At 36.4% G+C, this 22,932-nt stretch overlaps 8 protein-coding genes across 9 annotated transcripts; 6 read left to right on the top strand and 2 right to left on the bottom strand.

Annotated features, from left to right (window-relative positions):
* Positions 1-225: 225 nt before the first annotated feature.
* LOC17881025 (probable receptor-like serine/threonine-protein kinase At4g34500) lies at positions 226-3,495 on the bottom strand. Its single transcript, XM_006283522.2, has 7 exons — positions 2,811-3,495; positions 1,597-1,701; positions 1,385-1,507; positions 1,139-1,309; positions 921-1,050; positions 617-826; positions 226-532 (listed from the first exon to the last, which is right to left on the bottom strand). Exons 1-7 carry the CDS (start codon positions 3,332-3,334, stop codon positions 461-463), a joined length of 1,335 nt encoding a protein of 444 aa, XP_006283584.2. The 5' UTR covers positions 3,335-3,495; the 3' UTR covers positions 226-460.
* Positions 3,496-4,147: 652 nt separating this feature from the next.
* Positions 4,148-5,936, top strand: LOC17878292 (3-ketoacyl-CoA synthase 17). Its single transcript, XM_006284854.2, has one exon. The coding sequence runs from the start codon at positions 4,285-4,287 to the stop codon at positions 5,728-5,730; it is 1,446 nt and encodes a 481-aa protein (XP_006284916.1). The 5' UTR covers positions 4,148-4,284; the 3' UTR covers positions 5,731-5,936.
* A 391-nt stretch (positions 5,937-6,327) lies between these two features.
* Positions 6,328-8,024, top strand: LOC17880303 (3-ketoacyl-CoA synthase 18). The gene has a single exon (XM_006286125.2). It carries the CDS (start codon positions 6,361-6,363, stop codon positions 7,876-7,878), a length of 1,518 nt encoding a protein of 505 aa, XP_006286187.1. The 5' UTR covers positions 6,328-6,360; the 3' UTR covers positions 7,879-8,024.
* A 2,164-nt stretch (positions 8,025-10,188) lies between these two features.
* Positions 10,189-12,132, top strand: LOC17877802 (transcription factor bHLH63). Its single transcript, XM_006283881.2, has 7 exons — positions 10,189-10,570; positions 10,690-10,944; positions 11,039-11,173; positions 11,282-11,353; positions 11,455-11,628; positions 11,735-11,845; positions 11,936-12,132. The coding sequence occupies exons 1-6, from the start codon at positions 10,259-10,261 to the stop codon at positions 11,792-11,794; spliced, it is 1,008 nt and encodes a 335-aa protein (XP_006283943.2). The 5' UTR covers positions 10,189-10,258; the 3' UTR covers positions 11,795-11,845; positions 11,936-12,132.
* Positions 12,133-12,620: 488 nt separating this feature from the next.
* On the top strand, positions 12,621-14,403 carry LOC17880872 (probable pinoresinol-lariciresinol reductase 3). The gene is made up of 5 exons (XM_006284109.2): positions 12,621-12,962; positions 13,084-13,218; positions 13,417-13,654; positions 13,745-13,948; positions 14,032-14,403. Exons 1-5 carry the CDS (start codon positions 12,777-12,779, stop codon positions 14,196-14,198), a joined length of 930 nt encoding a protein of 309 aa, XP_006284171.1. The 5' UTR covers positions 12,621-12,776; the 3' UTR covers positions 14,199-14,403.
* Positions 14,404-14,812: 409 nt separating this feature from the next.
* On the top strand, positions 14,813-16,389 carry LOC17877707 (F-box protein At2g16365). Of its 2 annotated transcripts, none has more exons than XM_023778719.1 (2): positions 14,813-14,919; positions 15,382-16,389. In XM_023778719.1, the coding sequence occupies exon 2, from the start codon at positions 15,402-15,404 to the stop codon at positions 16,251-16,253; it is 852 nt and encodes a 283-aa protein (XP_023634487.1). In that variant the 5' UTR covers positions 14,813-14,919; positions 15,382-15,401; the 3' UTR covers positions 16,254-16,389. The 2 variants fall into 2 exon arrangements, with proteins under 2 accessions (XP_023634487.1, XP_006282857.1); XM_006282795.2 differs by having other exon boundaries at positions 14,813-14,937.
* Positions 16,390-16,403: 14 nt separating this feature from the next.
* On the bottom strand, positions 16,404-17,433 carry LOC17878942 (40S ribosomal protein S25-3). Its single transcript, XM_006284742.2, has 4 exons — positions 17,334-17,433; positions 17,154-17,228; positions 16,853-16,987; positions 16,404-16,667 (listed from the first exon to the last, which is right to left on the bottom strand). The coding sequence occupies exons 1-4, from the start codon at positions 17,334-17,336 to the stop codon at positions 16,554-16,556; spliced, it is 327 nt and encodes a 108-aa protein (XP_006284804.1). The 5' UTR covers positions 17,337-17,433; the 3' UTR covers positions 16,404-16,553.
* A 2,731-nt stretch (positions 17,434-20,164) lies between these two features.
* LOC17878094 lies at positions 20,165-21,322 on the top strand. The gene has a single exon (XM_006284436.2). The coding sequence runs from the start codon at positions 20,477-20,479 to the stop codon at positions 21,140-21,142; it is 666 nt and encodes a 221-aa protein (XP_006284498.1). The 5' UTR covers positions 20,165-20,476; the 3' UTR covers positions 21,143-21,322.
* Positions 21,323-22,932: the final 1,610 nt, after the last annotated feature.

Below are 22,932 nucleotides of genomic sequence, written 5' to 3'. Positions count from 1 at the left end.
GTGATGACACGTGGCCATTCTTGGATAATTTCACTAATCGCAGGTAGTGGAGTGGTCGTGGATTGTCGGATCCGAATTCCGGCACATGTTTTTCAGTTTGACCCGAACCGGATCTAATTTGTCCGAATCCGGTTTTATTTTCGGCCTGAACTAAAACCAAAATAATTTCGATCTGAGATCGGTTCAGTTTTAAAGCAGAACCAGATTTTACACAATTCACATGGCTAGGCACCAAAAGAGAAGACATGTAACATTCTTATGAGTTTCACTATTTTATTATACATACATACATATATATATGATATATACAAATTACAAGCCTTAATCCTGAATTGCTCCCTCATATATCTAATCTCACTTTTCCAATTTTTCTTTTAGCATATCAATCATCAATATAAGAATTAACAAACATGGAAACATCTATCAATTTGTGGCCGTGGAATGTGAAAAGCATCAACTCTCAACCGTGATAGACATTCTTGTTTGCCATAGAAGCTTTCTCTGTCAATCTTTCCTGGTTTGATCTGTGTTCCTGTGAGAAACATACAACTTATTTTAAATCAGTGAATAGTATAAAGGATTGATTAAATCTCTTTCTAGCTTTTTTGATACTTACAGGACGGAAAGGGAAATCTTCAGCTTCAAGCATGTGAATGATTTGTCCCATCTTTGGTCGTTTACTAGCATCAAGGTCTATGCAACGCAAACAAACTAGCAAAGTTCTTTTCAGAGCTCTTGGAGGTGGTGCAGTCTTGATTTTAGGGTCTATAATTTCTTCTCCACGTCTACTTGCAACCATTCCTTTAAACCAATCCACCAAGTTCATCTGAAAAAAGTTTCAGTAAACAAATATTTGCGTATGTTATATTGGGAGGAAAAGTTTATTCGTCGAAAGTTCTCAGTATATAGTATGAGATTACCTCGCCAGGCGGTCTTGAATAATCGACCGGACTTCTTCCTGTAATCATCTCCATGAGCAAAACACCAAAGCTGTAGACATCACTACACTCATTGAGCATACCGGTACTTGCATATTCTGGTGAAACATATCTGTAGAATTTTTCACAAAAGAATGTAAGAAAAATCAGTGTGAAGTCACAATCTGCGTCTGATAATTGAAAGAAGAGAAGGTATATACCCAAAAGTTCCCATAACACGAGTTGTCACATAGCTTGCTTCAGATCCTAATAACTTGGCCAAACCAAAGTCAGACACTTTCGCGTTCCATTTCCTATCGAGCAAGATGTTACTAGACTTCACATCACGGTGCACAACCTTAGGTTCAAGCCCTTCATGCAAATAGGCTAATCTGTTCACCAAAAGACATGGTTTAAGTGCCTAATTGCAGATAGAATGCAAATTGAAAGAAGAAAAGAAACTGCACCCTTTTGCTGTTCCAATAGCAATCTTCATGCGGATATCCCATGTCAGAGGACTAACAGGACCTACATCACCGTGCAGCCACTGCTCCAAGTTTCCATTATCAATATATTCATACACAAGCATCCTAATCAAGAACAAAGAAAGAAGTGAATTTTGTTAGACTAAATACAAACTGGAGTTTACTAATTCATTTGAGTTGGAATGTTTTGGCACCTTTGAGCAGTGTCAGCACAATATCCCATCAGACCAACCAAGTTCTTATGTCTTACTTTTCCAATAGCTTCTACCTCAACTTTGAACTCTTTCTCTGCCTGACCCCTGAAGAGAGTTATGTTTTACCATCAGTTTAGCAGATTCATTTATTATATCTAAAATCATTTAAAATGTTAATAAAAATAATACAGTGAGAGTGAGTAAACAAGAAGCTAAAAAGTTTCATCCATGCCTCCTCAGGACCAAAAAGTTTTTTTTTTTTTTTTTATAATGGTATCAAACTTGCAGTGGTTGTCCTGCAACCAACAACCTGAATCTGCTCAACCTAACAATCAATATAATAGATTTCTGCAATCTTGCTACCTAAACGGAAGATTAATCCATTATATTAATCATAAAATCAACCAATAGACCTCAGGCTAAATCATACGTCATAACAAAGAGAAGTAACCAGTCCCAGAAAGCAAACACAGAAGGTTAATTTTCAGAGTAGTGGTTTCAAATGGTATCTCATTTTCCAGCAAGTTTTATACCAGTGAGACCATATCATTATCTAAAAGGTAACACAACTAAAACAAAAGAGGTCAAAAGAAAAAGAAAAGATTAAAGAAAGCATTAGTTAGTACTTAGTAGTAGAGAATAAAGAACAAAGCACAACTAATTCATTTTTTCCTTTTGATTTACTCTTTTAGCTTCACTACACCTACCTAAAAAACAGCAATTATATAGTTTAATGGTCGGAAATATATCTACTTTATTCTCTGAAATGCCTCTGGGACTGTAATTTAGATATTGAAGTTACTAATTCAGGAGATAAAAAAGGTTACAGTTGAACATACAAATGATAAATCAATCCAGAACGCAAGAATGTCATAGTTATATTAAAGTGAAAACCTCAAGTAGTCAAGTATATCTAAATAAACACTTGTCGGAGAAATATAGTTTAAAAAGTTTCGCCATTTTCTTGGGTTGGAAAGCAGCGAAGAAGACAACATTTAAAGCAATTTTTAAAAACCAAGTAGTAGCAGTAAGTGAGTACCAATGAAGCCTTGACCCAAGAATCACGGAGTCCGTGAATTAAAGTAAATGAATTTTTTGGTCAGAATGAGGAATGAATAATATTTATTGTAACCAGAGTTAAGATCCAAATTTCAAAAAACTGAACCTTTTTTAATTCAAAAATGATCTCATCTTAAATTAGCAAAACTTCTTACTTGTTGTTAAGGAGATTCTTGACAGCGGCGACGGAACCGTCGGAGAAATCAGCTCTATAAACGATACCGTAACCTCCTTCACCGATGACGTTCTCATCAGAGAAGCCACGCGTCGCAATCTCCAGATCTTTCAAGCTATACCATCTTCCCCATCCCATCACCTCGGGACCAACGTCACCGCTAGAAGCCACCGACAAAGTGTCAAACCCACCACTCGTCGCTTCTTTGCTTGATGCGGAAACCACGACAGCTTCGTTTACGATTTTACCCTTGGAATCGTCGGAGTTTATAAACTTTCCGACAGTCTTGATCTCCGATATCTCCTTGGAGACGAGCGGGATCGAGCCGGAGCTGTGTTTCACGCGCATTCTACGAGCGCGTGAGACGCGGTTCAAGCAGACGAAGAGGAAGACGAGGACTGAGATCAAGAGTACGAAAACAGAACAAATCGCGATGACTAAGTAGAGGTTTAGTCCGAAAAGGGAAGGTTTTGTGGCGGACTTGTGAGAACCAGAGTCCGACATCGCGACAACAAGACTAAAACTTCTCTCTAGGGGATAGTTTGGTTTTTTTTTTTTTTGCTGGTGAAAAAAAGAGTTTGGAGATTTGCTCGAAGGAAGAGAAACGTTAGGAGAAAACAAACAAAAGACGATGATGAATGATGATGACGATGAAATGAGAGAGACAAGACTAGGAGCTCAGCCTCAACGGGTATAAACTGAGTGTGTTTCTTATTTAAGGCATGCGATTACCTTTTTATTACGATAATGCCACCGAACGAGATTACTATTATTATTACATGTTAGTGATAGTCTAACTATATACAGTTTGGTTTTATTGAAATAAAGGAATTTTGTAAAGATTAATTAATGATCTGTAATAGCTGGATTTTTCATTATATCTTACGCCGTTGGTAATCAAAATTCGATTGAAATATGTTTTTTAGTATATAATGTTTGGTGCTCCCGACATGCTTGCTATTGGACAATAATACCAATATACTTTTTCTTTGGGATCTTAAAGAAAATTTACATAGAATAAGATAAAACATTATAATACAGATCCAGTGATCCTTGCTAAATTGAATAAACTATTGGGCCTAGCCCATGCCTATTTGCACGTCCATTCTCGTTTCTTGAGAAATCGATTCAAATCTACTCTTCTCTGTTTTCCCATTAATGCATCTGGAAATCAAAAAAATCCAAAAGCATCTTCATGACTCTTCCTCCTTACGCCTCCCAGTGAATTAGTTGGCCAAATGCACGTGATGCCAAAATACATCAATGGCGACTCGTCTCTGTTTTTTAGTTATATCAAACTCCACCCAACCAGGAGAAAATGGTGCTTGTCTGTCCTATAAGCACAATATATTCCCCTTACGATATTTCTTCTCTTCATCTCTCTCTCGCAGTGTCTATATATACGCACAACACACCCAGCTTCAGTTTCTCACCAGCATCAGCAACAAAGTTCCATGGACGCCCTAAACTACGTCAAGCGTGGTTATCACTACCTGATCACTCACTTTTTAAAGCTCATGCTCGTCCTTCTTGTAATGGCGGTTTTGTTCAAGAACGTCTCGTTACTAACCCTGAACCAGCTCCAGCTCCAGCTCGAATACAATCTCGTCGGAGCCATCTCCCTCATCACATTCACCATATTCGGATCCACAGTCTTCTTCATGTCACGACCTAGATCCGTTTACCTTGTCGATTACTCTTGCTACCTCCCACCGCCAAATCAAAAAGTTACCTACCAAATATTCATGAATAAGTCTAGATTGATACAAGATTTCAGCGAATCGTCCCTTGAGTTCCAACGAAAGATCTTGATCCGATCCGGTCTCGGAGAAGAGACTTATCTACCGGAGTCTATTCACTGCGTCCCTCCCCGTCCCACTATGGCTGCGGCGCGTGAGGAAGCAGAGCAGGTAATCTTCGGTGCAATCGATAACCTCTTCGACAATACCAAAATCAATCCTAGAGAGATTGGTGTTCTTGTTGTCAACTGTAGTTTGTTTAACCCTACGCCTTCTTTATCCGCCATGATTGTTAACAAATATAAACTTAGAGGAAACATCAAGAGCTTTAACCTTGGAGGAATGGGATGCAGCGCTGGCGTTATCGCCGTTGATCTCGCTAGTGACATGTTACAAATCCATAGGAACACTTTTGCTTTAGTGGTTAGTACTGAGAACATTACTCAGAACTGGTACTTTGGTAACAAAAGAGCGATGTTGATCCCTAATTGCTTGTTTAGAGTTGGTGGCTCCGCGGTTCTGCTTTCCAACAAGCCTTTGGATCGAAAGAGATCCAAGTATAAGCTTGTTCATACGGTGAGGACTCATAAAGGATCTGATGAGAAAGCATTCAATTGTGTGTACCAAGAACAAGACGAGTGTTTGAAGACCGGAGTTTCTTTGTCGAAAGATCTTATGTCTATAGCCGGAGAAGCTTTAAAGACGAATATAACCACTTTGGGTCCTCTGGTCCTTCCTATAAGCGAGCAGATTCTCTTCTTTGCGACTTTTGTTGCCAAGAGATTGTTCAATGCCAAGAAGCAGAAGCCTTACATACCAGATTTCAAGCTTGCTTTTGATCATTTCTGTATCCACGCGGGAGGTAGAGCCGTGATCGATGAACTAGAGAAGAGTTTAAAGCTTTCACCAAGACATGTCGAGGCGTCTAGAATGACATTGCATAGATTTGGAAACACTTCCTCGAGCTCGATATGGTATGAATTGGCTTACACGGAAGCTAAAGGAAGAGTGAGGAAAGGGAACAGAGTTTGGCAGATCGCTTTCGGGAGCGGGTTTAAATGCAACAGCGCGGTTTGGGTGGCTCTCCGAGATGTCAAGCCCTCGGTTAACAATCCTTGGCAACATTGCATCCATAGATATCCGGTTAAGATCAATCTTTGAACTCATAAGAACCGGTAGATTGGTCTTATAACATGGTTAATTAATGTATGTATATATTTTGTATATAAAGGTAACACTTAAATGACTAAGAATGGTTAGCAAGCCAATGAAAAGATAGAACCAAAAGTGTTAAACGTATTAAAATTTAAAATTTTAGATTTTCAAGAAAGAAAAATCATTTGTATAATGAACTTCTTTTACTGAGACTCGGGGACATGCTTAGCGAATAAACGCGTTCCCAAGAAACATTCATCCCATAATTAGTATTTAGTCAGAGGTTAACTCAGCCAATTAAAGCTACGAACACAAATTCCCTTAAAACATATTTATATCATACACATGTATCGTATTGAGCACCACTACTGATAAACTATTTTTCATACGTTTATTGTAGGCAACTAAGAAACAATACATTTTTTTTTTTTCAAATATGTTGCAGTGGACTATTTTCCTTATTTTGGCAACTTTCAGTGGACTAGTAATGTATTTCAATGTGTATGCATGCATGAGTGTGAATATACACATGTCTATATGCATGCCTGCAAATAGTAACGGACCACAAAAAGGATCCATACAAATATACCTTTCATCGGCTCTCCTCTATTATTACTCTCCGACACAAACTGAGCAATGACGTCCGTTAACGCAAAGCTCCTTTACCACTACGTCCTAACCAACTTTTTCAACCTCTGCTTGTTCCCGTTAACGGCGTTACTTGCCGGAAAAGCCTCTAGGCTTACCACAAACGATCTCTACCACTTCTATTCCCATCTCCAACACAACTTTATAACCGTGGTTCTACTCTTTGCTTTCTCCGGTTTCGGTTTGGTTCTCTACATTGTGACCCGACCCAAACCGGTTTACCTCGTTGACTACTCGTGCTACCTTCCACCACCGCATCTCAAAGTTAGTGTTTCTAAGGTCATGGATATTTTCTACCAAATAAGAAAAGCTGATACTTCACGGAACGTGGCATGCGATGATCCCTCCTCACTTGATTTCCTGAGGAAGATTCAAGAGCGTTCAGGTCTAGGTGATGAAACCTACAGTCCCCAGGGACTCATTAACGTGCCACCACAAAAGACCTTCGCAGCATCACGTGAAGAGACAGAGCAGGTGATCATCGGTGCGCTAGAAAACTTATTCGAGAACACCAAAGTTAACCCTAGAGAGATTGGTATACTTGTGGTTAACTCAAGCATGTTTAATCCAACTCCTTCGCTATCGGCGATGGTCGTGAATACGTTCAAGCTCCGAAGCAACATCAAAAGCTTTAGTCTTGGAGGAATGGGGTGTAGTGCTGGTGTTATCGCCATTGATCTTGCAAAGGACTTGTTGCATGTTCATAAAAACACTTATGCTCTTGTGGTGAGCACCGAGAACATCACTCAAGGCATTTATGCTGGCGAAAATAGATCCATGATGGTTAGCAATTGCTTGTTCCGTGTTGGTGGGGCAGCGATTCTGCTCTCCAACAAGCCTGGAGATCGGAGACGGTCCAAGTACAAGCTAGCTCACACGGTACGAACACATACTGGAGCTGATGATAAGTCTTTTCGATGTGTGCAACAAGGAGACGATGAGAGCGGTAAAGTTGGAGTTTGTCTATCAAAAGACATAACCGCTGTTGCCGGGACAGCGGTTAAGAAAAACATACAAACATTAGGTCCATTGATTCTTCCTTTAAGCGAAAAATTCCTGTTTTTCGTTACCTTCATCGCCAAGAAACTATTGAATGACAAGATCAAGCACTACTACGTCCCGGATTTCAAGCTTGCTATAGACCATTTCTGTATCCATGCCGGAGGCAGAGCCGTGATCGATGTACTTGAGAAGAGCTTAGGACTATCGCCAATGGATGTAGAGCCATCTAGATCAACGTTACATAGATTTGGGAATACTTCGTCTAGCTCAATTTGGTATGAATTGGCATACATAGAAGCAAAAGGAAGGATGAAGAAAGGGAATAGAGCTTGGCAGATTGCTTTAGGGTCAGGGTTTAAGTGTAACAGTGCGGTTTGGGTGGCTTTATGCAATGTCAAGGCTTCGGCAAATAGTCCTTGGGAACATTGCGTCGATAGATATCCGGTTAAAATTGATTCTGATTCATCAAAATCAGAGACTCATGTCGAAAACGTTCGGTCCTAATTCATGTAATATCTGAGTGTTAACGTTTACTTTCCTTCTTTTTTCATTTTTCTTTTATTGGTTATGATTTGATGTTTACGATGCTCTCTCTTTTCATTTTTTTTTTGTTATTAATAAAGAAACACATGGGAGTTTCCATTCTTCTATTTAAGTAGTGCTCTTTTTTTTAGATTTACATATATAAATAAATGCCCTGCAAATACATATCTTAGTTTATGTATGATTTTGAATTGTTTAGGTAGAGAAGCAAGGAAGCCCATATAATTCAGCTAATAGATGAATAATGAAAAATGATAAGTGTCAGAGATTTGGAGCAGTCCCCGATGAGCACCTACATCAGCAAAAACAAATCTCATACTACCATCTTTTTTTTTTCTTTTTTTGGCTAAAGTTCAACTTATCTATTTATGACTTTAGTTACATGCACATGTAATTCTCATATAATGACTTTAGTTACACACACATTCGTGTATTTCAAATTAATTCAGCTTTTTAAATAACGTGTTCTTTTCTCCATTAACCTTTGACGCATTGCTTTTGCAACATGAAAATTAATTTTGATATTATATATTCTTTATAGTTAATAATAGCTATGACAGTAAATTTGCATAGAAAATAAATTTATGTAAACATTTCTTCTTAGCAGTATAGTTTTATAACATAATATATACGAATGTTATTTAAACATCACAACTCTTCTAAATAGATATGGAATAAGATACGTCTAATGCACATGCATGCTACCTACACCATATAGAAGAAGAGATGTGGGAATTAGGATCCCATCATGTGATCATGACCATTGGATCTCCCCCCTCCCCTCATTATTATCCATTCTATGCATTGATGATTTCTAGGAACTTCCCCATATGCAATATATTTTTGTATTACATATTTTAAATTGATATGTCAATGTCATAGTAACAACACTTAACACACATATTTGTATGATAAATATAAAATAGAATAGAATTATCTCCAGATCAACACACCGAATCAAGTGTCAACATCTACATACATGTCGACACAGATATGCATGTATTTATGAGCATATACATACAAGAGGATGGGGAACCCACAAATTAGGTGTGTGACACTTGCTTTTATATAAACGTATGCATAATGCATGTATAGTATTGATGATAGGGAAATAGCTAGCCTTCATGATCTTCTATGGACTTAGTCCAAATTCATCACATCAAAAAGCAAAGACCATTTCCTTTGTTTCTAACAACTTTACACCCTCCCCTTTCCTTATCTACTAGCTCCATTTGCATTTGCTTAAAAAGCTTAATAAAGATTTGGAGCAAGCGAGAAAAATAATTCTAGACTCGAGAAGAACTCATGTCCTATATCAATCAGATAAAGTTTTTTATTTAATTTTTTTCCAATAACTAAAATAAGAAATAGGTTGGATAAATGAAAATATTTGAGAATCTAAACAATACCATACTTTAATTGGAGAGGTCATTTTCTTGGAAAATATGTTGCACACCGAAATCGGTGAAAGTGATCTAAGACTAAAACTAACTTGTGATGAGTAATTTTATGTGATGGGCCTTCTGCATACGAAGGGCATGGCGATCACGTGGCATTCGATCTCGTTCCGTCTCAGTATTAGCCTATCACAATAGAGAGTAAGCCAATACAAGCATGGCGATCAGACGCATGGATCGATCTGAATATTTAACAAGATTCATTATAAAACCTCTCTTGCGTAATAAATTCATGTGAACAGTGTGCATCGTAGCCAAATTAGGACCAGGGTTATTGAATGAGAGGTAAAGTGTCTTTTGTTACCCTTTTGAGCCTTTGAGGTGAGATGTCTAGTGCACCAAATTGGTGGTATAATCATATATTATCATGTAAAGATTATATATATGCCAAACTTTAAAGTTCATTTTCTTTGATTGTGTTACAATAAACAAGAGCACAACCATTCCCACGTGACGTTCATGTGCTCCTTTAACGAAAGAAATATTAGAAACCTAAAGAAGACGCACCAATTCGAATAGACATCTCGAGCTTATCCTTTCTTTAGTGAATCAAGATCCAAAAACATTATAATACATGCATATATTATGTCATAAATAACGATTACTATTTTTTCGTGTCATTACTATTTTTAGTTTTTTTTTTCTTTTTCTTATATTTCAATCATCACAAAACTCAATTATATGAAAAAAACATGTAAAGTTTCCAAATTTGTATTTGGGCCTACCTTATATGATGCGATGAATTTGGACTAAGTACAGAGCTGATGGGTTTTTCTTGCTATAAATATCCTTTCCTCTTATACCCTCACCTCACCTTACCTTTACTCTGTTTCTTTCTCACTCTCTTTCTCACTGCAACTTGCTTTCTGAATCCCAAGAAGAAGATGAAGATGAATGGAGGAGCTATAGAAGCTGATCTTTTGCTCAATTGTACAGACATGTCGGTCTTAGAGCGACAAAGGGCTCATCTCAAGTACCTCAATCCTGGCTTTGATTCTCCTCTCGCCGGCTTCTTCTCCGGTTCTTCAGTGATTGACGGCGGCGTGATTGACGGCTTTCTTGGGACGGACGGTTTGAATCTTCCGATGATCTACGGGGAGAACACGGTGGAAGGTGATCCAAGACTCTCTATTTCGCCGGAAACGATGACTGGGACTAGAAATTTCAAGAAAAGGAAGTTTGATACAGAGACCAAGGTTCGTTTATAGCTCTGTTTCTTGAAGTAGATAAACTAAAGTTTTGAGTTCTTAAAAACGAAACAGAAAGCAGATCTTACTTTGAGGTTTCACTTATCTGTTTCTGTGTGTGTTTAAAGGATTGTGATGGGAAGAAGAAGATGATGATGAACAGACATGAAGAAGAAGTAGAAGAAGAAGAGAAGTCGAAAATAACAGAACAAAACAATGGGAGCACAAAAAGCATCAAGAAGATGAAAAACAAAGCCAAGAAAGAAGAAAACAGTTGCTCTAACGATTCATCAAAAGTGACGAAGGAGTTGCAGAAAACGGATTATATTCATGTTCGTGCACGACGAGGCCAAGCCACTGATAGTCACAGCATAGCAGAAAGAGTAAGATTAAGAAAGACTCATTCTATTAAGACAATAGTTGTCTCTCTGTTACCGACTGATGAGACTAATTATTCATTACTAAAAAATTGTGTAGGTTAGAAGAGAAAAGATAAGTGAGAGGATGAAGTTTCTACAAGATTTGGTTCCTGGATGCGACAAGATCACAGGCAAAGCAGGGATGCTTGATGAAATCATTAACTATGTTCAGTCACTCCAGAGACAGATTGAGGTATCAAATTCTTTAATTTTCTTGTAAATAGAAAACACATACTCTAATCTTGCATTAAGTTAGTTTTTAATTTGTTACTCTAATATAATCTGATATTGTTTGAAACAGTTCTTATCAATGAAACTAGCAGTTGTGAATCCAAGGCCAGATTTTGATATCGATGACATTTTTGCCAAAGAGGTTAGTCATTGATTAGTTGGTGTTTAAATGAAGGAAAAAAAAAAAAAAAAAAACTTTAAAGGTTATAATTAGATGAGCTAAAACGTGTGCCTCATAACCAGGTTGCCTCAACTCCAATGACAGTAGTGCCATCTCCTGAAATGGTTAATTCCGGTTATTCTCATGAGATGGTAAATTCCGGATATTCTAATGAGATGGCTAGTTCTGGTTATCTTCATTTCAACCCAATGCAGCAAGTGGATACCACCACTTCTGATCCACTGTCATGCTTCAACGTACGTCATGATATTTTAGTTACTCTCTCCTTTCATTATTGTCCATCATTTAATTTAACTTTGGTTTAATAATCTTGTATTAAATACATTTTTGATTATGTTACAGAATGGCCAAGCTCCTTCGATGTGGGACTCTCACGTGCAGAATCTTTATGGCAGTTTATGAGTTTGATCAAGACACCATCCACACACCTTAACAACGTTCCCTAGTTCTTAGGTACAATAGTGATGTTTTATATAAGACTAGCTCAAATACTCTTGACTTTTTATTCAAAAACTTACAGATGCAATATTTTTATCTGTGCAGGTTACAACTTATTTTTCAAGTGGCAGGATCAAATATTGATATTATTTATCGGAAGAGAGAGCAAACTTGTAGCTGTTATTTACTAGTTTTTAGTAGATTGACTTAAGGCTTCCCCCTCATTATTTTATATGTATCAAAAAGAGTGTATACAGTATTGTGTATAATTGCATACTAGTAATATATTTCTTATTAGTGGACGTCGTCTTCCAATGTGTGTTCTCTCGTCTTCTTGTATCCATAGATTCTTTTGGATACACAATGCCACACGAGTCCTATATGCCACCATAAAACGAACAAAACAAAAAAGATACAAGAAGCAAGTCGTTTTAAGTTATTTCTTACATATTTTGTTCTTGTTTTACCGTTTTATATTTCTAGGAATTATTACCGACTGGACCTATCATAAAATTTAAAATAAATCTAAATTAAATATTTTGTGGAAGGTAAAATGTTCAACAATGCCAACAATTTGGTGTGCGTTCAAATAATAAAATCTAGTGAATATTATTTTATAGAAAATAATCTTAGCAGGCAAAAGATAAAAAAAATAATCAATTAACAAATCTTCATGATTTTATGTTTTAATTGACAAAAAAAGAAAAAAATATATGTTTTGCTTACCTAAAATTAATTTGGGACTAAACTACAAAGTTAAAAGCAATACACCTGTTTGTTATATCAGCGAGGAAGTGTGGCGCGGACAAAACGATGTTGTGTCTGGTTTTTGTCAAGTGCGAGAACTGAGTAGTGAGATTCCCCCGTAAAGCCTATGACCAACCAAACCCGTTGCAACTTAAATACCCTAAATCCTCCATACCACGAAATCGTACGGATAATATAAATGGAGGATGATGAGAAGAAGAAGAAGAAGAGCAGAGTTCTGATCATCGGAGCAACAGGACGATTAGGCTACTCTTTGACCCGTTTCAGCATCGAATCGGGTCACCCGACTTTCGCCCTCATTAGAAACCCCACTCTCTCCGATAGCCTCAAATCTCTCTCCGACGCCGGCGTTACTCTCCTCAAAGTATATCTCTTTTAAATATATTTTCTGTAATTTCATCATTAGGGGAATGTTACTCTCCTCAAATCTCAAAGTTTTGGCCTTTATTAATTTATTTGAATTTCGTTTTCTATAATGGGTTTAGGGTTCATTGGAGGATGAAGGAAGCTTAGCAGAAGCAGTGAGTAAAGTAGATGTGGTGATCTCTGCAATTCCATCAAAACATGTTCTCGATCAGAAACTCCTCATTAAAGTCATCAAACAAGCTGGTTCAATCAAGGTCTCTTCTTCGCATCTTTTAGTCATTCATTTATTTATTATGCCAATTCGATCATGTCGGGGGGATTTGAATAGCATTGTTTGAGCGTGTATAAGCAATGAGAAAACATAAACTGATTCTTGAATTTGTTATTTAGCTGATGATGATATAGAATAGATCTCTCTGACTAGAGCAGGACATTGTGGTTACGTTCTGCAGAGGTTTATTCCTGCTGAGTATGGAGCAAATCCGGATAAAACACAAGTCTCAGATCTTGATCACGGGTTCTATTCAAAGAAATCTGAGATCAAGCGTATGATAGAATCAGAGGGCATTCCATATACATACATTTGCTGCGGATTGTTCATGAGAATTCTACTTCCATCGCTTGTGCAACCGGGCCTTCAATCGCCTCCAATGGACAAAGTCACAGTTTTTGGAGATGGAAACGTTAAAGGTTTGTCCTTTTTTCTTGAATCCATAACTTCTGCAAATATAAAAACCTTGTGGTCTGAAACTGAGTGTTTCTGTATGTTTTTGTGTATAGCTGTTTTCGTGAATGACGTTGATGTTGCAGCATTTACCATCAAAACGATAGATGATCCACGAACACTGAATAAGACCTTGTACCTTAGACCCCCCGGAAACATATGTTCCATGAATGATCTTGTTCATCTCTGGGAGGGAAAGATTGGGAAGAAGCTTGAGAAAACTTTTGTTACAGAAGATCAAGTTCTCAAGAAGATCAAAGGTACATCATCATGACATCCATCTACTACCAACATTTCGATTTGCAAATCTGATTGACTTCAGCTTTCTCCTTCTGTGATGCAGAAACTCTGTATCCAGATAACATGGAGATGGTCTTCATATACTCTGTCTTTATCAAGGGGGATCATACATACTTCGATATTGAGTCTTCAGGTGGAATGAATGGTACTGAGCTTTACCCTGATGTCAAATACATGACCGTGAGCGAGTTTCTTGATACTCTGCTCTAAGGATTATTATAACCAAACAGCACAGGGATCACACTTTGTCTCACTATTCAGAGATCTCTTTACACTTCCGTAACATCTCTGTTTTTTTTTATTGAGGAACCCATCTCTTTAGTAGTATTTTTAGCCAACTGATATGTGCTTGAAAAGAGTGTGAGACAGTTGCTTATGAAGTTTTAATGATGATTAAAAAGATCCAAATTTACCAGTTACATGGTATCAAAATCATAGGTTCAAGCCTCCATAACGCCACCACAAGAAAATCACAAATTATAGAAATAATAACTCGCAACAAGATGTATGTGCTGTGTGAACTAAGAGTGGTAAAGGGTTCAGTTTGAGAATGAAACTTCAAATAGAGTTGAAACCAACTTTAACTTAACGTACGACAGAAACAGCGCGAAAAGGAAGCAACTATGGCAGACAATGGAACACGTCAAATACGTAATTAAAAGAAATGGTTTTATTAAAAGAATGTGATTCTTAGAGCGTATCCAAAATACGAGGTTTAGAGAGAGAATGGAGTGAATGAGTGATCCAAGTTCTGTATATCCCCGACAAGACTAATCTTTATTTCTCGGCCTCTTCTTTATTTTCTAACACAGCCTCTTCTTTTTTTAATAAGACCTCTCGTTTTCGTTTTCTTCCAACCTTAACACAGACAGACATATTTGCTTGAAGACAAAATCAAACCTCGTCTTCGAGTTTCGTTCTGGTCTTCCACGTATGAGCCACTTGCATTGTAACATCTCTTTCCACTCCGCTTCAGTTTCAAACATTCTTAATTTTTCGACGGACTTAGTTTTGTTATTACTTTTTTCTACTTGTTTGCCTCGATTTCTTTAAACAATTATAGTAATGTGATCTAAATTGCTTTATGTTCCTTTATTTTGTGAATCTTGATCGTAACCAGAGCTAATCTAGACCTTTTGTTTGGGCATTAAGTGGTGATAATGTTTGACAAGAACAATTCTGAGATGTTGGAGTATCTGACTATAGAGTTCTGTACTGACTCAGACTGAGTCAAACCTTTGAAAATTTGGGTGAAAGACTTGAATGTATCATTGAGGATAAATGAAACCAGTATCTATTTGTTGTCTATCATATTACTTTCTGATGATTGGCTGGAGAGATTTAAATGGTGACTCAGTGAAATCCAATGCTTCTTTTTTTTCTTTTATTGCAGAGTATATCTTTTAGGTACAAATGTCTGAACATGTTATGCGCTTCAGAAAAGTTAAAACAGAGATTTGTATTGATGGTTATGAATCTGTCTGGTTGAGTCGTTGGACTCGTAGAGACAGAGATGGGATGTGCTCGAAGAAGAATAACGTACTGGAAGATGGTCAACTGCTGAAAGCGTCAACAGGTTCCATGAAACTAAAAGGAAAAATGTTTACTGGAGTTCTTGATCTATTTCCTAATCCTGATTCAGCTGTTCCAAGTGTCGAAATAGTACCTGACATGAACAAAGCACCGCGTATTGTTGCTGACAGAGAAGACTCAGTAGAAGAGGATGAAGGGGAAACAAGCAGTCGAGCTACTCAAAGTATGAATGTGGAACACTTTCACAACAACCCCAAAACCAAGTTGCTTCGCGAGTGCAAGCGTATATGGTCGGACTCTGAAACCAATAGTCGATCACAGGTCAAACGTTTGAAGACAAACGCATCGGATGATAGTGGAAATGAAACCAAGAGCATGATGGTTGTTGAAGATGGGCCATCAGGGATGAAGGTGAATTACTTCCACAGAATACTCGGAATCAACAAACCCGGATCCAGAAGATATCAAAATCCCTCCACATCACAAATCAAGAATCTTAATATGGAAGAAGACGTTAACCCATGGATTCAGAGATGGTGTAAGAAAAAAGCTGCAGAGACTCATGTACCAAGAGGAGGGAAAGAAGTCTACCCAAAGGGCACTGCGCTAGAGAAGCAGTTTCCAAGTATTGCAGCAATGGCAATGATGAAGAAGGCTCTGAACGGTTTAAACCCGACCAGCTGTAGAAAGACCAACTCCCTCTTCGTCTGGGATGCTGAGGATTTAAGGTGAATATTTTCTGTATTGCCAATCTACCTACTTCAAATAAACTTGGAATTGTGTCTGCAATAACTAAAAGTACTTGCAATACTGGTGTAATCATTTCTACCATTTGAGATATAAGTAAAATTTTAAGGCCTTGTTTCAACACAATGTTTTGAATGCCCCAAAACAATCTTTTGATCTCCAAAATCTCATCAGATTAAAGTAGTATACTCCAATGTCAGCAAAAAAAGGTGCACTCTAGAAAGATAATGGTCCATAGAGACATTGGATAAAAGATAGATAAACAGCAACAACATTCTTGGGAAGCTAGCCGTGGGTTGCCCTAGTGTAGATCTGTTGGCTTGAGTGAGCAGAGACCATCCTGATCGTTCCCTTAGCCATCAATTCTCTAATTGCCCTCCTAGCAAGCGATCCATTGATCTGTACCAATCACACGAGCTTATGTCAAAACTAGCAGAAATCTAAAATCCATGTATGTTCGAACTGATCAGGGCAATTCACCAACTCAGGAAGAAGTACTAACACACCTTTCAACTAATGTGTCACCAATGCCATATTTTATCAGACAAAAGTTTACAACATTGAGAAAGGAACTAAAGATTTACCCTCAAACGGTCAGAGAGGATAGAAGGAGTGATCAATTTGAACTTGGGAGCTTCAGAGAGAAGCTTGTCGTAAGTTGCTTGGTCGAACAGAACCATGTTGTTCACTTTCTCCTTTTGCTTTCCTTTGCTCCACTTCTGTTATTTCCCAACAAAAGTAGAAATCAGTATTTAGTTTAGACTAAAACAGAGGAAAAGGGATCATAATGAGATATAACCCAGATCAAAAGGATCCACATTTATGATTCAGAATTGGTAATTACGAGACAAAAGATGGGATTTTTAGAAGAAAAAAAAAAGTGACCTTCTTCTTTTGCTTGCCGCCACCAGATTTGGCGGGCTTGGAGGAAGGAGGAGGAACTTTGTCTTTCTTGGGTGCCTAGAATCAGACACAAAACAAAAGCCATTGTAAGTAAAGATCATCAGACAAAGAATGAGAAAGAGAGAGAACTGGACAGTGAGGAGAGTGAGAGAGCAAACACACCATTGTTGGATCTGGACAAGAGAGGAGCGGCGCTACGATGAAGAAGTTTAAACAATAAAATTGAATAAAACCCTAGTCGATGATGAGTCTCTTCTCCACGGGAAAATAAATTTATTTTGTTTTATTAATTAAATTACTCTCTCAAAATTCTATATTTCCGTTTTTGTAATTCGTATTAGGGACTATGCTTTTTTTTTTCCACAATGCCTACGTTTTTTTTTAGTCACAAATTCACTCTTATCATTTTGTTATGTGATTTGGCAAAATTAATGAAAACTTATAAGGATTTGTGCAATTATTATGTGAGTCAAGCTAAGTTATAGACTTGTATATGTTTTGTTCCTGTAATTTTGTACTAGCTGAAGAAGCTATGTTGAACTCATCATCTGGGCTCATGTTTTACTAACGTAACGGTTCAACTCTTGTTGGACCTTTTTTAAGTGGACTTGTTACTTGGGTTACTTATACAAGACAAAGTTAGCAGAAGAGAGTTAATGTATAGTATCTCTTAAGAACGATCAATTAGTACATCCAATCCATGGGTAGATAGATTAGTTGTTATTTTTTTAATGTAAATATCTCTTATGAACGATAAATATAGTATATTTACTTATTTAGCACAAAATCATCAAGTGTCCAAAATATACTGTGTTTTGTTTAATTACACAATGGATCGAGTAAGTAAACAATGAATATGTAGCTCTCTAGCTATAATGTGTTTCACTAGAAACACATATTCCAGAATCAAATAAAAAGTTAATTGCTCAAGGACCATACGTATATGACCTTTTTCTTTTACAAGGGACCATACGTATACTAGTTCCACCTTTTGACATTTTAAAACTGTATTCAGGGTAAAGTTTCCATAAGCGCAAGAATTCTTAAGAAAAAGAAAAGGTGAGAAGATTTTTGGATACTACAAAGTCTACGAAAACCAAATGGATAATCTAAAGAAATTGGAGAGTTGTATCTCAACTTATAGCAGCCAGCACCATTATAAATTAAAAAATATTCATTTATGAATCAATCATGTCCATAACGGAAAGTTTAAGTGACTCAAAAACTCTACAAAAAAAAAAGTTAATTGCATTGTTTTTTCTCAAGATGGGGTCTTTCATATTACGGAAAAGCAAAGTTTAAAGTTCATAAAATTATTAAAGTGAGAGAGAGACCCCGAAAAAAAAGAAGGCATAAAAAGTGTATAATGTTTGAGTATGTCTTAGTGAAGAAGGAAATCACTCTCATTCAAGTGTTCCATATTGTCAAATGAGCTTTCTGCTAGAGAAGATAATCTTCTAATTAAATCCATTGGGAAAAATCTGTATAATTATTTGTGGAAATGGATATTATTCTAATGTTCAATTTAATGACTTATCAATCTCCGAAACAATAAATAGGCTTTGAAGAGACAGATGTTTACTTTAGTTTTCGGTTTTCAGCAATTAAGAGTTAAATTGATTATATCAATAATTCGAGTATGATAGTGTGTTTTGTATTAACTAAAGAGCTTCTTATTAGTAACCTAAAACAAAAAGAGCTTCTTACTACATTCAAATACGTACCAATCCGCAATGGCCTTTCAGCTTTTTTTTGGGGGGTTAATTGTGGCCTTTCAGTGTGCGCTTTAATTTTCTCCTTTACAAAGACTACAGTATTAGAGCAAAGAAAAATAGATTATGACTGTTAATTCCTTTTTCTTATCAACCAAAACTTGCATGCGACAACGCCTATTGGTTATATATATAGTTTTTACAGTTGCATGTGTACACGTACGTACGTAGCTAGGCAGACATCGATAGTGTGATATACGTACAAGTGGATTTGTATATATATTACAGTATGATTTATGACTAACTTATTTATAATTTAGAGGATTAACCATCTTAATCCTACCAACATTTTTCTAAATTGTGACGATTAAAATCGAGAAAAAAAAAACCGTCATAGGTGATCAGGTATTCAGGGATAGTAGGATTCTTGTCAGTCTTGAATTAAGTAACATATATCTTTTGTACCAAAGAACTCTTTACATTAGCTTTCCAATTGTATTCTCCACGTTTAATAGAAGGCTTGTTTTCTCTTTTTAATTAGTAACTGCATCTACTTGTAAATTTGTAACTGCATCTACTCTTTACATTACATTATTTTTATTTTTTTTTAATATATACATTGGTTATGTATTCAGATTGAAAAGCTCAACATTTAAGCGTTACGTTATTGCAGAAGATGTGATTAGGCTTGGCCACGACAAAGTAGCTCTATATTTGCATCTCATATTACACACATGTTGTGTATTACGCACATATTAGTCTAACATAAATGTCAAAAAATAATAATAGTCTAAGTGGCCCTTAAGCACGACAGATCTTCTGGTAAATTTTTGTATGAACCTCATTATATTTTAATAAAGTTTTGTAATAAGCATCTTCAGATTTATCTATAGAAGATAGATGCACATTATGTTTTTGTATGTAAAACATTATATGAAGAAAATACCGAATAAAAATGATGAAAACAGATCAGGGAATAAGAAGAAGAAGATGTGATTGGTCATGATCTTATGGGCGATGAAAAATAGCAAGGACAGCTTTTGGGAGCATTGAGAATAATTTTGTGGATAAAGTTATAAAAAAAAAAAAAGCAAGCAAATGCTGTTCACAATTAAAAGTAAAAACAAATAAATAGTATTTTCTTACAATATATTGCAATAAAATAGATTAAAATAATTTTTTGTTAATAATGGATATATCCTTTAGTCTATAAATAATAAGTATAACCAACTCAATTCAACACTTCCAAGACAAACACAAGAGAGAAAAAACACAACATAATAAAAACTAGGTGTTTGTCCAAAAAAAAAAAAAACAAGGTGTAACGGAAACGGAGATCATCAAATAAAATACTCTGTTTATTCTTTCGTAATGAAACATAACTGCACAAACTGGTCATTGTTCACTATGTCTATTGTTGTTCTTCCTCTGTTTCATCTTCTCATGGCAAAACTCTCTGCTTCTCACTTTGTTTCCGTAAGCATGACTTCTTCCGAGTGACCTAAACCAAACCACACTCCCAAGATCCCTTTTAAACCTCTCCTTCTTTGGTTTTTTCCTGTGTTTTTCTTTTTTTGTAAGAAACCATATTTGATGGATTCAGTTAAGTTTCAACACTTGAAGATGGAGAAAACCAGAGGAATCTTGAATTTTCAAGCAATAAGATCGTTCGCGAACTTGTTCAGAGTGATCGAGCTTCTTTTTCTTCTAATCTTGATCTCCAAACTCTCTTTCCCTTCTGTGAAACTCTCTGGTGACATTTTCAGGGAAGCAGCAGTGTTTCTCGTCAGCCCGAGATTCGTTTTCTTCGTCGGTAACGCGATTGTAATTACTCTTTTTGCGAAATCCGGACGATACAGCTCGACTCGCGAGCCTTCGAAGACGACAACGGAAGCTGCAAGCAACGATCTTTACCAAGAGTTTCTTCACAAGAGCGAGAAGAAGAGATCCGAAGTATACGATACGAAAACAGAACAGCTAAAGAAGCCGAGTGGAGTGAAAAGGGTTACTTTCGAGAGAAGCCAATCGCAGAAAGCGTTTGAGGCGGTTCAGCCGCTGGAGAGTAGCAATGGTGGGAAAGTCATGAAGAGGTATGTGTCGGAGAAGCATATGAGGATTTGTGACTCCGACAAGAAAGTAGTGGTGAAGGTTAAGAAACCAGAAGATGGAATGAGCAACGAGCAGTTTAGGACAAAGATCGAAGCTTTCATCGCGAGACAAAAGAAGATTCAAAAGGATGAAGAACACTTGATAATCTAGATCCTCTTGTTAGTAAATGTTTGTTTTTATTTTCCTTTCTGTTGTTTCAGTTTCGTAATGTTGTAACTTCGTTGCCTTAGGAAAATCTCTTTATCTTTAAGACTTTATTAACCCTTGTAATCAACCCATGTAATCCTTTAAGGATGTTTAAGTAAATACAACAAATGGGGTATTGGATCATGTTGCTCCTGCTTTTTAATTGTAGCTAGGTTTAAATTTGAGATAGGCTACTTGATAATGAGTTACATTGGTAGATCATATGCGGGATAGTGAAATTCTATAGTTTGAAAATTGAAAACACTCAACGAACTAAAATATCTGCATGTAAAAATTTAATTAAAATGAAGATTCATTTTTGTCCATTGTCAAATTCATTCCTAGAATATAAAATTTACCAACAAGTGCCTAACTTGTAGAGAATTTACAGAGAAAGGTAAACAGGAAAGCATATAAATGGTGTTCCCAAATGCTGGATAGCATTAGGGTTGTATATGCCGTTATGGATAAAAGGGAATAGAAAGCATTATATAGATCGAGGAGGGAATTGGTCTTGTCATCGATCTAGGTCTCAGTTTTTCTTGGGTATTTAGATCCCATTGTGAGCCAACACTAGAGTATTTGATTCTTTGATGTTTGAATTATTTTACCCCATTTATACTATATAATATATATTAATCCTGCTTGGCTGCTTTCTTAGTGGTAAAAGATTTTGTTTTTGGGTTTCAAATCGCTTAAGTAAAGATCAATATGAGAACAATATACTTTAGTGACGGAATGAGGTGAAATTATGTGACGTGTAGGAGGAACCAAATATCTGGAAAGGTGAAGGAGACAAGATACGCTTTGGATGAGAAAGATTGATGCCAATCTACGACGGATACACGTGAGATAGGCATAAGCATAATCCTGTTAGGACACATATCGTATAAATTATACAATACTTGCACTTTGCTTAAATATTGTATTATATATCTATACGTTTTACTTACATGTGACTTAAGTTGATTATTGGAAATACGTTAAAAGGTTATGAATACCCTATTTTAATTGTTACCTTTAATTACTCATCTTGTTTTTCTTTTGCTTGTCGATAACATCTATTATATGGATTGAATCTGATATGATGAGGTCTCCATCGACGGTAATAGTACTTTACACGTTATATAATTTCTATTTAAACATGATGATGAGTTAAATATATACGTTTTGAACTTGAGAGTATTTTGTATAAATATTTGTATTGACCAAGACATTTCAAATCGAACTTGCTTTCATAGTAACCACCGTATATTATATAAAGTGACAAAAAAAGAAGAGTATCCAGTATATATGCATAGTATACATAGACAACATGACAAGATTGGGGAGGCAGAATTTATACCATAACGTATTGTCCATTTTAGGGTCATCAGCATCCCATTCATCTGCTCATGTTTACTTAGGCAGAACAACACGTAGAATCTCTCCTTTGGCATGATATTTTCTATTGTTAACCGAATCAACTAGAATTGTCTCATTAGAATTGTCTGGATATTTTGGTAGAGGAAATATATACCCTTTAGGATTCTTCGATGTAGACTATCTCAACTAATTAAGTAAATAAAAAAATATCTTCAAGTCGGCAGTGCATCTTTCTGAAAACCAAGGCATATAGTTTATGAGTAACCTTTGGTAAGCTATACTTATTTTCAAATTAAACCACATATTACAAAATCGTAATAAGAAGTCATCACATCAAGAATAGCTTGAGTCTAATTCTACTATAATATCATTCCGCTGTTAATTGTTCT

This window comes from Capsella rubella, unplaced genomic scaffold (genome assembly GCF_000375325.1).
Source record: "Capsella rubella cultivar Monte Gargano unplaced genomic scaffold, Caprub1_0 scaffold_7, whole genome shotgun sequence".
NCBI classification, from domain to species: Eukaryota; Viridiplantae; Streptophyta; class Magnoliopsida; order Brassicales; family Brassicaceae; genus Capsella; species Capsella rubella.
Note: the sequence above shows the minus strand (reverse complement) of the source record. Positions and strands in the feature narration are given on the sequence as shown.

Coding starts and splice junctions, on each gene's coding strand:
- LOC17881025 (XM_006283522.2), bottom strand. CDS start 3,334: ATGTCGGACTCTGGTTCTCACAAGTCCGCCACAAAACCTTCCCTTTTC. Junction 1,310..1,384: donor GCTATTGGAACAGCAAAAGG/GTGCAGTTTCTT, acceptor TTTGGTGAACAG/ATTAGCCTATTTGCATGAAG. Junction 1,051..1,138: donor CGTGTTATGGGAACTTTTGG/GTATATACCTTC, acceptor AAAATTCTACAG/ATATGTTTCACCAGAATATG.
- LOC17878292 (XM_006284854.2), top strand. CDS start 4,285: ATGGACGCCCTAAACTACGTCAAGCGTGGTTATCACTACCTGATCACT.
- LOC17880303 (XM_006286125.2), top strand. CDS start 6,361: ATGACGTCCGTTAACGCAAAGCTCCTTTACCACTACGTCCTAACCAAC.
- LOC17877802 (XM_006283881.2), top strand. CDS start 10,259: ATGAAGATGAATGGAGGAGCTATAGAAGCTGATCTTTTGCTCAATTGT. Junction 10,571..10,689: donor AGTTTGATACAGAGACCAAG/GTTCGTTTATAG, acceptor GTGTGTTTAAAG/GATTGTGATGGGAAGAAGAA. Junction 11,629..11,734: donor ATCCACTGTCATGCTTCAAC/GTACGTCATGAT, acceptor ATTATGTTACAG/AATGGCCAAGCTCCTTCGAT.
- LOC17880872 (XM_006284109.2), top strand. CDS start 12,777: ATGGAGGATGATGAGAAGAAGAAGAAGAAGAGCAGAGTTCTGATCATC. Junction 13,655..13,744: donor TGGAGATGGAAACGTTAAAG/GTTTGTCCTTTT, acceptor TTTTGTGTATAG/CTGTTTTCGTGAATGACGTT. Junction 13,949..14,031: donor AGTTCTCAAGAAGATCAAAG/GTACATCATCAT, acceptor TCTGTGATGCAG/AAACTCTGTATCCAGATAAC.
- LOC17877707 (XM_023778719.1), top strand. CDS start 15,402: ATGTCTGAACATGTTATGCGCTTCAGAAAAGTTAAAACAGAGATTTGT.
- LOC17878942 (XM_006284742.2), bottom strand. Junction 16,988..17,153: donor GCGGCAAGCAAAAGAAGAAG/GTCACTTTTTTT, acceptor GGGAAATAACAG/AAGTGGAGCAAAGGAAAGCA. Junction 16,668..16,852: donor TCCTCTCTGACCGTTTGAGG/GTAAATCTTTAG, acceptor TGATTGGTACAG/ATCAATGGATCGCTTGCTAG.
- LOC17878094 (XM_006284436.2), top strand. CDS start 20,477: ATGGATTCAGTTAAGTTTCAACACTTGAAGATGGAGAAAACCAGAGGA.